Source organism: Centroberyx affinis, unplaced genomic scaffold (assembly GCF_046629955.1).
Source record: "Centroberyx affinis isolate AG114_WGS23_722 - 3 ecotype Tasmania unplaced genomic scaffold, CSIRO-AGI_Caff_v1 ptg004383l_1, whole genome shotgun sequence".
Lineage (NCBI taxonomy): Eukaryota > Metazoa > Chordata > Actinopteri > Beryciformes > Berycidae > Centroberyx > Centroberyx affinis.
In genome coordinates, this window is record NW_027282074.1 from 64,437 (window position 1) to 76,664 (window position 12,228).

Here is a 12,228-nt window from a genome sequence, read left to right on the forward strand (position 1 = left end):
CCACGTGATGTGCATATAATTACTCTCCCTCAACAGTAAAAGTCTTACTCATTGCACTTTTAAATATAATTTCATGGAATCTGTGCTTTGTTAGACAGATGGAGGAGATGACACTGAGTTACCTGGACACCCCCCATGTGTCTATTGTGTTATTGCCTTGCAGTAAGTGCTTTAAATCTCATTTCTGTGTATGTTTTAGCCGCGGTGAGGGACCCATGCATCGAGGCAGGCTTGGTGACGGCGCTGGTTCCTCATCTGAAGAGCGATAACCAGGAGATGCTGCTGAACACTGGCAGGGCCATCGGACGCATCTGCTTTGATAACTGTGAGTTGGTCTGACAGCAGCTGGGAAGCTCAACACTGCCACTGGATTTAATGATGATGAACAGTTTGCTTATGTGGAGGCAGAGAATAGGCCCTAAGGTATGGAGCTCAACCCCTAAGGCCCCAGGCAGACGTAAACCCAGGACCTAGGACAGCAGACTTAAAGATGAAACAGGCTTAAAGATGGAACAGAATGACAGACAGTAAGCTCATGGTTCGGGTTTAATTAAAGGTGATATGTATATGATTTTTAATCATCAGTATATCATTGTCGTATTAATTGTGAAACCTTGTTATAATTACCTCAATATGTAGAATTTGAAATGGTGATCCCAGAATTTTAAACTTAATTCTCTGGCACACAGGAAGCCAATGCAGTGATCTCAGTACTGGTGTGATGTGGTTTTCTTAGTCCTAGTTAGACTTTTAAGGCGTGCCTAAGGCTGGTTCCCTCATATAGTGCTGAGCTTGTAACCCCATATAAGCCCAAATGTAACCTGAGATCCTCGGGCAGGGGTCTGCTGGTTGTTCTTCAGTCTAAGTTGATAACAAAGGGTACAGCTTTTTCCATCCGGGTCCCTAAACTGTAGAATGCCCTGCCTGAGGAGATCAGTGTCCTCTTTTAAATCACTTAAAAAAACAAACACTTTTAGTCTTGCTTTTACTTGATTTGTGTTGGATTCTCTGTCATTTTTTTCATTTGTGCTTTTAACTCTTAGTCATTGTTTCTGGGCCCTACTTTTGCTTTGACCCCCTCCCCCTACAGCGGCCCAGCAGGACCAGTTGGTCCAGAGTGGTGTGATCCCCAGACTGGTGTCCATCATGAGGGAGTATCCTGAGAATGACCCTCTGGTCAACGTCTGCTTGCTGGCCCTGTGTAACCTGGCTGACATGGGTGATTATTAACAACATGAAAAGTATTACACTAAGTCAGCCATTCCCAAACTTAAGAATGCTGCGGCCCAATTTGAAATCTGAAAATCTTCTGCGGCCCACCCAACCCTTTAATCACAACTCTGATCAACACACGAGACTAAGATGAAGTATTTCCATATATATTTTTTATTTCATAAACAGAACATGTGAACGTGGGCATACGGCAATGCAGTGCAACTTCATAATCCATCCACATACACGTAACAATTTGTAAAGCAACAAATGTAAGAAATGAAATGCAAAAAATGCTTATACATAAAATTTCACAATATCCAACCCAATATCAACATGAAGAAAAAACAGACAGAAAGTATAATTTCTGATGCACTTATTACAATCCATCACAGCTGTGCTCATTGCCGTGTAATATTAGCGATAGCGATAGGTACTCACTTGAGTACTTTCTATGAGTCCTTCTTTTTGTTTTCACTGATTTATTTTGATCTTCTGATGATTCGCTTGTGGAGGTTGATTCTCCATTAACAGCTTTCCTTTTGCAACCTGATAGCCACCGCTCCATTTTTACTCTTCCCCCGCCAATGATGAGGTATTCCCTCAATTACAATTTCCCGCCAATGACGCCAAAAATAGGTCAGATAAATTAAGAATAACACGTAATTTAAATCCCATGGCTTTGTTTTATTAGTTCTGATTACTTTTTTTAATGCAAATATTTAATTTATTTGATTATTTCAAACTTAATTACAAAGTTGAAAATTAAAAACTTTTTATTTATTTATTGTAAATGACCTCTCGCGGCCCACCTGCAGTACCCTCACAGCTCACTAGTCGCGGCCCACACTTTGGGAATCACTGCACTAAGTGATATCTCTGGGGCATCACAGAGTCTCAATATTTAGCCACAACACTGTCGGTTTGATTCCCGGTCCTTTCATAGGTATGAATGTGAGTGTCACTCTTTCTGTGTTAGCCCCGTGATGCCTTCCACCCAATGTATGCTGGGATAGGCTCTAGCCCACCGCCACCCTGAAAACGAACAAGCACATACAGAAAATGAATTAATGTGATTTCTCCTATATTCATTCTGCAGTGGTGGGTCAGTATTGTGAGAACCACTGCTAGAGAAAATATGAAATAAACATTGCAACAGTAAATATGCCATCGCCCCAACAATGTTGCAGTCCCCCTCTTGGCCAATCAGTAATCACTAAATATGTCACCTTGCTTTGACCTGGATTAAATCCAAATGAACAGATGAATGAACAAAGACCCATCTATAGCACCCCCCACCAGATTTCATCATGGAGGACAAAAAAAACTGAGCCAGTGTTTTACGTAGTGCTCTTACTATAATAAAGTAGAACCAAACCTGGAACCAAAACAGGGACAGTTGGGACTAAAATCTAAATTTGCCGGGCCTGTCACTGTTATAAAATGGAAACTCCTATCAAGAAGAGATTAAAAAAAATAAATAAATTTAAAAAAAAGCAGCTGCAGTGCTGCTACCCAATTTAAAGAGTAACTAAACCTTTTTTGTTTGGTTTAGTTACTGTTTAACTTGTAGTTTACCTTATCGTTATGGTAATAAGTTACCTCCTACACTGTCTATAGTTATAGGCCCATATCTTTGCAGACTCGGCAAGGGAGGCCCTGGCAGACCTGAGCGTGGCAGAGGTGCTGACGTTCCAGCTGAAACGGGCGCCTGATGCCGAACGGCGACATGTTATCCTGGAAGTACTGGGATCACTGGGCGAGAGTGGTAAGACCAGGAGTCATATGAAGATCTAATATTTCCTTACATTGTATTTTCTTAAACTGTCATGTTTTGTGATTACTATGAAATATTTGTTACCAAGGAACATTTATTGTTGTTGACGTCACTGACTAGGCACCTGTTGCAATCTTGATAATTTTTACCTATATTGAATGAAGTTATAGCATCTTGAAAAAGATGTAGCACATATTTTATATACCGTATTTCCTCTAATAGTCAATTAAAAGTCGGGTCTCTGATAATGGCCGGGGCCCAAATACAGGCCGCGGAAAAAAACAAAGGAATAAACAACAGCAGTGAAGTGCCACAAGATGGCAGTATGCCACAAGATGGCAGTATGCCACAAGATGGCTCGGCCGGCGGAAGTCTCTGGAGCGTGCCGTCGTCGATTACCGTAATTATCGGTAATGCATAGCAGTTACAAAAAAACAGCTACCTAACGAACCCCAACAGAAGCAGATCAGAAAACAAGGAGGCTTCGTACTAAAATATGAGCAAATATACTTATCAAACAGAGGGAATTAGAAATAAAGGCCTGTCTCTAATATAAGCCTGCTTCCAATAAAGGCCTGATACCCTCTGCAGATGAGGTAAATAAAGGCCTGGGCCAATATTAGAGGAAATACGGTATATATTTTGGGTCAAGTAATGTGAAGATTTAGTATATTTTACAATGTATTTTATATTACTGACTGTCATGAAATAAGTAACCGGTAACACTTTACAATAAGGGTACACTAAGTTAAGGGTTAGTTAATGCTTAATAAGCATTAATGCTTAATAAGCACTAACTAACTCTTAATTAACAGTTAACTAATGTGTAATTTACTAATGGTGTTCATGTTAACTAAGGTATTAATTTATACATTATTTAATAGTTTATAAAGATGACTATTAAATAATGTATAAATTAATACCTTAGTTAACATGAACACCATTAGTAAATGATTACCAGACACATTAGTTAACCCTTAATTAATGTACCCTTATTGTAAAGTGTTACCAAGTAACCTAATATTTGTTATCAAGGAGCTTTGGGGGCTGGGCATGCGACGTCACTAATAATAGACACCTGTTTCTATATAAGGTCCAGGTGAACTTTCATTTTCATGACACCCTGAAGAAGGCATAATGCCGAAACATGTTGGTGATCTAAAATAAATATTTTCGTATGGAAAGAAGTGTGCAACCTTCATAATTACTTACCCAGGAGTTAAACCAATAGAAATGAATACACACAGATGTGAACAGACAGATTATAGAACTTTACAGAACTTAAAGCTGCACTAGGCAATTTCACACGCCGGCGCCCCCAAATGGCAGCAGGAGGCAGCTGTTTGAATTCATTACCTGGAAATCCGGGTAATGAGGAAACGTCAGTAAACGAAATGTCTTGTTCTTAGTGGGGAGCGTATCTATGTTCCCAGGGTCCTATGTTCCCCAGTTCAATATTCTGTTAACACACACTAACCCTCCTACTGTGTTCGGGTCAAATTTGACCCATTTCAAGTTAAAATATTTCATAAATATTATCAATTTTTTTCTGTTGGAACAAGGCTTCAAAACAGCTATATAAACACAACAAAACCAATGGTTATCATTTTATTTGATTTGGAAGGTCTCTAAAAAAAATTGTTACATCTGTGGTGTTCCGAGTCAAATCTGACCTGGCAGAGAATATTAAAGAGTCTGGGTGGTTCTGTGGATAAAATTCTTAGGGGAACATCTTATGTGCTATAGAGTTGGGGAACATAGGACCCTGGTAACATAGGACCCTGGGAACATAGGACCCTGGGAGAGCACATATGTAGAACTGGGGAACATAGGACCCTGGGAACATAGGACCCTGGGAACATAGGACCTTGGGAACATAGGACCCTGGGAACATAGGACCCTGGGAGAGCACATATGTAGAACTGGGGAACATAGGACCTTGGGAACATAGAACCCTGGGAACATAGGACCCTGCGAGAGCACATAGAACTGGGGAACATAGGACCCTGGGAACATAGGACCTTGGGAACATAGGACCTTGGGAACATAGGACCCTGGGAACATAGGACCTTGGGAACATAGAACCCTGGGAACATAGGACCCTGGGAGAGCACATATGTAGAACTGGGGATAATAGGACCCTGGGAACATAGGACCTTGGGAACATAGGACCCTGGGAACATAGGACCTTGGGAACCTAGGACCCTGGGAACATAGGACCCTGGGAACATAGGAATGACTCCGATTTACTTGTAAGTTTGGATTCATACCTTCCTGTGTGGAGAAGATTTCCCACCAGTGACCATACCGACACCAGAAGTTAATTTGGACAAATACAGTGAATCTAATGCATCTCAATTAGTGGGGATTAGATACAATTAGATTAGATAGACTTTATTGTCCCAAAGGAAAGTTGTCTTGGACACAACAGTGCCTGCTGTATAAAATACACATAAAATACACATAAATACACATCATCTTGTATTCTTTTCTGTTGTAAGCCCTGTTTGGGATTCAGGCTGATACAGCAGCGGTTGTTTTTGTAAGATAATTTTTTGGGCATTTTTGCCTTTATTAGACAGTGGGGAGACAGGAAGGATTGGGATGAGAGAAGAATAACATGCGACAAAGGTTCTGGGCCGGATTCGAACGTTTCGCTTACATGGTTCGCGCTTTAGAACACTGGACACTGAGCCACAGGACGCCCCCGGCAATTGAATTTTTACATAAAAATCTGGACTAGTTCAGCTTTAAGGTTCATTCTCATATGAGTCGAGGGTCAAGCAGAAGGTCAAGCAGATGGTTGTATCGACAAAGGAGGAATGTAAAACTAGAGATAAAAGGTCATTTGTAAAGGACATGGAGTAATGTCAGTATCTCATAAAAGTCAACTATCAATACCTGTTTCTTTTTACTTTGGTTCTCTGGTGATTAAACATTTTCTACATTTGGAACCCAATGTTGGCTGATCATAGTAAAAAAAAATGGCAAGATTGGAGATATTAGACAATCAAGCTGACATGGTCATGCTGTACCACCAGATACACTGAAGCTGCAGTTTGCGGAGTCTGGAGTACCAGAGGCTTTATCAGAGATGATTCGGGGGCTGCAGGGTGGTTCAGACCCCCACGACCTCTGCAGCATCAAGATCGCCTCCACCCTGATAGTGTCCTTGCTTTTAGGAGGTGAGTGATGCAAACGTGACCTTGTGTGGCATCTCTAAACTATAGTGTCCAGCAACAACAACTCAACCTTAAACTGGGTGGGAGAGTACCTTTTCTGTTACCTGAAGCAGGTGTATAGATACTGTCCAAATGTGGCTTGTTTGTTGTTTCTTTCTTTGTATTTACTGAATGAAAATGCTTTTAAAGTTGCAGGCAAATTACGCCCCATTACACTAGCAACCAAAGTCCCTCCATACCAAGAGTTTTGTCCATGAGTTAGTGCTATCCAGACACATGTATTTCTTGTTTAAAGGCATACTGAACCGCATTTTCCCCCTTGAAATAACATAAACTCATCCAAAGATTATCCTACTAAATCATGACTTATATGGCCCATTGGTAGTCTGTGACAGTGTGTGTGTGTTTGCAGAGACCCCATGCCTTCTGCCTGGATTTTCAAATTTCGGAATGTTCGGGACGTTTCTACGGAAGCGTAATGCATTCACTTGAGAAAGAAAAAAATTGCCCTGTTTTTCTGAATTAAGCAGATAATTATCTCAGAATTCTGGGAAAAGTTTTCATGAAAAAAAAAAATCTGCTCATTAACGAGATACCTCAAAATCCTGCGAGAAGCTCTCACCTGCATGGAGTAGCCTACGGTTGCAATACCATCTATATTACTTAAAGACACGAGTATCTCCCAATGTTTCGAACCAAAAGCAAAATAAAACTGGATTAAACTAAACAGGCGGGACATGTTTGCTTCCATGAAATCGAGCTCTCAAGTAGGAATGAGAGCTTCTCTTGGGATTTTGAGGTATCTCATTAATTCAGAAAAACAGAGCAGAATTATTTTTTTTTCCATTAAAACTTTTCTCAGAATTCTGAGATAATTATCTCGTTAATTCAGAAAAACAGAGCAGAATTATTTTTTTTCCATGAAAACTTTTCTCAGAATTCTGAGATAATTATCTCGTTAATTCAGAAAAACAGGGCACATTTTTTTTTCTCAAGTGAATGCATTACGCTTCTGTACGTTTCTGGGCGTCAGCATTTTGGCAGCAGGTGTGTCCGGCTGCAACCAAAACCACTGCTAAATAGAGCAACTGGTCAGAGCTAGTGTGTATCGTGAGCTGGCAGCTAGCTACCATTAGCGTAGCTTCGTTGTAGTAGAAAAGCTGATAGTTAAGCTAACCGGCACCTGCCTTTCCAACAGAAAAACAGGCCAGCTCCACGTCGCTCTTCATCCCCATCCTCTCCTTCAATACTCTCCAACGAATGAAAGCCAACAGATTCACTCTTGTTTTGGAAGAACCTTGTCTGCTTTTTCCTCGCTTTTTTTTTTTTTTTTACAGGTTTTTACCATTCTGGCAACCACAGGGGGAGGGCTCAACTTTGAAAGTTGTGTTTACAAGCCACAAGCAGCAAAATCTTACTCAGTATGCCTTTAACAAGTTAAAGCTAGCTTAGTACTAGCTACATGCTTGACAGCTGTGAATGTCTTGGCAAATGAAAATACCATTGAAAAATAAAATAAAATCACAACACGTCACTACGACAACTAATGTTACTGCTAACATACACTTATATAAAGGCGTTACCTCCCATTCGCCAACTGTCCTAATCGGTTTAAGGTGTAGTCGTCTCCTATTTTCTGTCTTGAGCCACAGTTCCTCAGTCCTGTCCACTGACCTTTGTCTCCACCCTTGATGCTTCAAGCTTCTATTTTAAAGCAGTCACAAGGAGGGTAATGCCATGCTGCTCATTGGCTCATTGTACAAGTTTATAGTGGATTTAATCAACTAACGCCACCTGACTGATTACAATATGTGCCGTTTTTTATGTTTTATAATGATTTCCAATAATTTGAGTGTGTGTGGGTATGTGTGTGTGTCAGATGAGTCCATGCAGAAGTGTTTTGGTGAGGGATCAGGCCTGGTGTACCAAGATGTTCTCTCCTGGCTGCAGAGCTCCAACACCCAGCTCCAACTGTCTGGAGCTCTGGCCATTGCCAACTTTGCCAGGAATGGTGAGACGTTTGGCAGAACAAACACACACATGGTTTATGGCATTTTAAACAGATTACATTTGTAGCCCCATACTCCATACATTCTCACTATTTTTTTGTAGCCACTTTTTTTTTATCTTTATAGGATAAAATTTACTCACCTCCTCTGTCTGTCTTCCTTTTAACTCTGTCAAATCTCAATCCTTTGTTCTTCATATATTTTTTACACTGACCATTGCACAATTTTCCGCTTTTAGTCCTCCAACTTTGTTTCATACAGACATTATAAACTATCATTCTCTTTAAAGGGACATTACACTCTTGTGAGAACATTAAGTCATACGGGGATATGGATGCTAAATTGTGATTGTTTTTTACTATCTGAAATATTGATTTAATTTGGGACAAAAAATGCAGTGTAAGAGATTACATGCAAAATGAAAAATAATAATTATAATCTCTTATAGTTACTGAATTAACACTAATCAGATACAGATGTTTTGAAAATGGTTTTTGGAAATAAATACATAGTTACTTTTTCAGATATTACATGTAATCAGATAGTACTACTGAGTTTGAGCATGGCATTTGATTACAACTTTGGAATGGTAATTGAAAGTGAGCTTGCTAGCCCTGAATGAAGATGGCCTGATGTCTGTGTTTCTGTTAGACAGCAACTGTGTAAAGATGCTGGATCTGGGCGTGGTTCCTCACATCCTGACCCTGCTGGAGCAGCATGTCGATGAGGGAGATGTGTCTGTTCAGCATGCCGGACTGAGCGCGCTCCGAAACCTGGCCATTCCCGGTACTGATACAAAGCAAACTACAGAGATTCCATCAACAAACAAAAAGCAGGAAGTGCAGAAATCTCCATTTGAAAGGAATGTAAATTACATGCTAAAAGAAAAGTAAGCATAAAAGAGTACGCATAAAAGAAAAGCAATCACATTCCATAATTACATACTGAAAAATATATTGTAACATTTCCTTTTGAAGGACAATGTAGACGTGGGATTACTGGATTGAAACGCACGGACACATAGACACATAAATGCACGCACCAAGAAACACATACACATATGCGCGCGCACACACACACAATCCACCTATAATAAGACACTTGTGACCTCTGTCAGATTGACTTCTCTGTCTTCCAGCCACCAATAAAGTGCGGATGCTGGAGGACGGGGTGACGGAGAGGATTAAGACGCTCCTGCGCTCCGACATGCCGCCGGTTCAGTTCAAACTGCTGGGTACACTACGCATGATGGTGGATGGACAAGGTGTGTGTGTGTGTGTGTGAGGTGGGGGACAACACGTGTGTACCCGCTCTTGGAATTTCAGGACAGTCACTGCATGGATTCTCATGCCGGAATATATTATAGTCACTGTTCTGGATGTTTTTATAGTTACTGTTGTTGTAGACATTCTATTATATTATTATTATATCATTATGGATTGATTAAATCTTTTTATAGTGTTATGGATTTGTTTTATAATTACCCTTGTTCTACATGTACTTCAAGTTCATTTGAGATAAGTTTGCTTCTTAAGATGGGGACACAAGATTTTTCCAATCATGCAACAATGAAAAATTTTGAGCAGCGCACATTTAACAACTGAAATTTGCAGATTTCTTTCAGTTTCTTGTGACGCACATACATAATGGCGGCTGTCTTTAAGGAGCACAAATCTAAAGACCACAGACCGTATACAAAAGACTGAGAATAAGTGGACTATGTGGAGAATGTGATTTTTCATGGTACACCTGCACTCGCGAGAATGTATTTTTCAGCAATATTTTGCTAACAAATCAAACATGCAGCCCATATGGCTTGCAGCAGCTGTGGTTTGTGCTGGGATTTTCATGGAAAAAAGATTGAGAAGACATTCAGGTTTCTTTTTCTTTCTTGCCGCAGCCATTGCACATGTTAGCTCTTTTGTTTACACTTCCGTCTTTTTCCCCTCTTCCTTGGTCGGTCGCAAATTCAATTTTCATTGGCTATTAAAGATTCCTGTTAAGATTTGAGTCTTTGAAGAGCGCACACCACAGGATTACGCAAAGACTAGCCCCGATAAAATTAAACATGTTTGATTTAATCTTGACGTTGCCGATTGGGATCATAGGAGAGAGATTTGAGTCTTTTATTCCCACACACATAACGATTACAGCTGTGACTATACAGCTCGACTCTGGACTACCCTGGACTACCTGAACTACTCTGAACTACCTGAACTATCCTGGACTACCCTGGACTACCCTGGACTACCCTGGACTGCCCTGGACTACCTGAACTACTCTGAACTACCTGAACTACCCTGGACTACCCTGGGCTACCCTGGACTACCCTGGACTACCTGAACTACTCTGAACTACCTGAACTACTCTGGAGTATCCTGGACTACCCTGGACTGCCCTGGACTACCTGAACTACTCCAAACTACCTGAACTACCCTGGACTACCCTGGACTACCCCGAACTACCCTGAACTACCTGAACTACTCTGAACTACCTGAACTACCCTGGACTACCCTGAACTACCCTGAACTACCTGAACTACTCTGAACTACCTGAACTACCCTGGACTTTCCTAGACTACCCTGGACTACCCTGGACTACCCTGAACTACCCTGAACTACCTGAGCTACTCTGAACTACCTGAACTACCCTGGAGTATCCTGGACTACCCTGGACTGCCCTGGACTACCTGAACTACCCTGGACTATCCTGGACTACCCTGGACTACCCTGAACTACTCTGAACTACCTGAACTACTCTGAACTACCTGAACTACCCTGGACTATCCTGGACTACCCCGAACTACCCTGAACTACCCAGAACTACCGCAGACTCTGCCCGATCTCAAATGGTTGCCAAATCAGGCTTGAAAAACCTGTATCTATCACCAGCTTTAGTTTGACCCAGTGTCTCCGTCTGCTGGTAGGCGGGGTTCCCTCGTTAGGTGCCATTGCCTACATCTGAACTTAGCTCTTAAAAAGCCGGTTTGCTTGGGCACATGTTCAGTTGTTCTGTGTTTCTAGGAGCAGATACTATCAGTCTCACCCTCTGTCTTGTGTTTGGGTGTGGGCAATTTGTCTGTCTCTTTATGTTTGCTCCCCTTTTTGATCTCTGGTTCAATAATCTAATTGCAGTGTAGCTAACAGGTGGGAGTACCGTTAGGGGATGATATGCAACGTAAAGTTGAGGTGACTGAGGAGTGAGAGGAGTTGACGCTTGGTGCAGCGCGGTGTAAAGAGGAATTTGGAGAGCAGTAAGATGTTTCAGTTTTACGTTTTGGTTTTTCGCAGTGAAGCTTGGAATAATTCTGTGCCGAGGGTTAGCACGAGGATTTTGACTGAGGTGGAGGGACCCTCTGTTTTCCCTGTGGACAGGGGACGCTCAGATCAGACGGAAGTTAGCATCACTAGTCCATGGGCTGGAGGCGATGAGGGAGGAGATATGACGAGGAAATCGTCAAGAAGATGAACGAAATAGGGAATCTTGTGGCTCTTGGTAAGAATCCAGCACAATGCTACAGAGAGCATATCAAAGAGAAGAATGAGAACAAACAGCAGGTAGGCGTTAGGGTTAGGTTAGGCAGGAAGAGGAGTTGGGGTGTGGCTCTGCCAATTGTGTTGGCTTTGATATTAACCCTTTCTTTACCTTCACAATGTTACATATAGCTGTATGAATTGTAAACTAGGTACTCAAGGCAATTATTTTTTATTATTATTTTATCGTATTATATCCTCTACATGAAGACACCATAGCCCAAAATGTAATCCAAGGGTCAATGCCTAAGTTTATAACTGATTGTTTTTGGATCTCTAAATGTCTATACATATTTGTGAAATTTGATATTTAGCTTCCCAAATAGGCCTGTGTATGAATTTACGTCAGTTGCCTCTTGGTAGGGAAGTCATAGAAAAAAAACACATTGAAGTGTGACCTGAATTGGACACAGTTCCGTTATCATATTTATCCTTTAACAGTGATTTTAAAAACTGGCTGGTAGAATTTAGGAACCTACCAGACAGTGGCTAATGGATCAGAAAAGTTTATTTCG

The 12,228-nt window shown here is 41.1% G+C and overlaps 1 protein-coding gene across 1 annotated transcript in view; it reads left to right on the forward strand.

Moving 5' to 3' along the window:
* The window catches only part of LOC139664856 (rap1 GTPase-GDP dissociation stimulator 1), a 48,379-nt gene that overhangs the window by 29,724 nt on the left and 6,427 nt on the right, over positions 1-12,228 (forward strand). Inside the window, exons 3-9 of the mRNA XM_071543832.1 lie at positions 200-325; positions 1,091-1,219; positions 2,855-2,980; positions 6,031-6,174; positions 8,051-8,182; positions 8,832-8,966; positions 9,319-9,444. Coding sequence (XP_071399933.1) covers positions 200-325; positions 1,091-1,219; positions 2,855-2,980; positions 6,031-6,174; positions 8,051-8,182; positions 8,832-8,966; positions 9,319-9,444 — 918 coding nt within the window. The remainder of the gene's footprint in view (positions 1-199; positions 326-1,090; positions 1,220-2,854; positions 2,981-6,030; positions 6,175-8,050; positions 8,183-8,831; positions 8,967-9,318; positions 9,445-12,228) is intronic.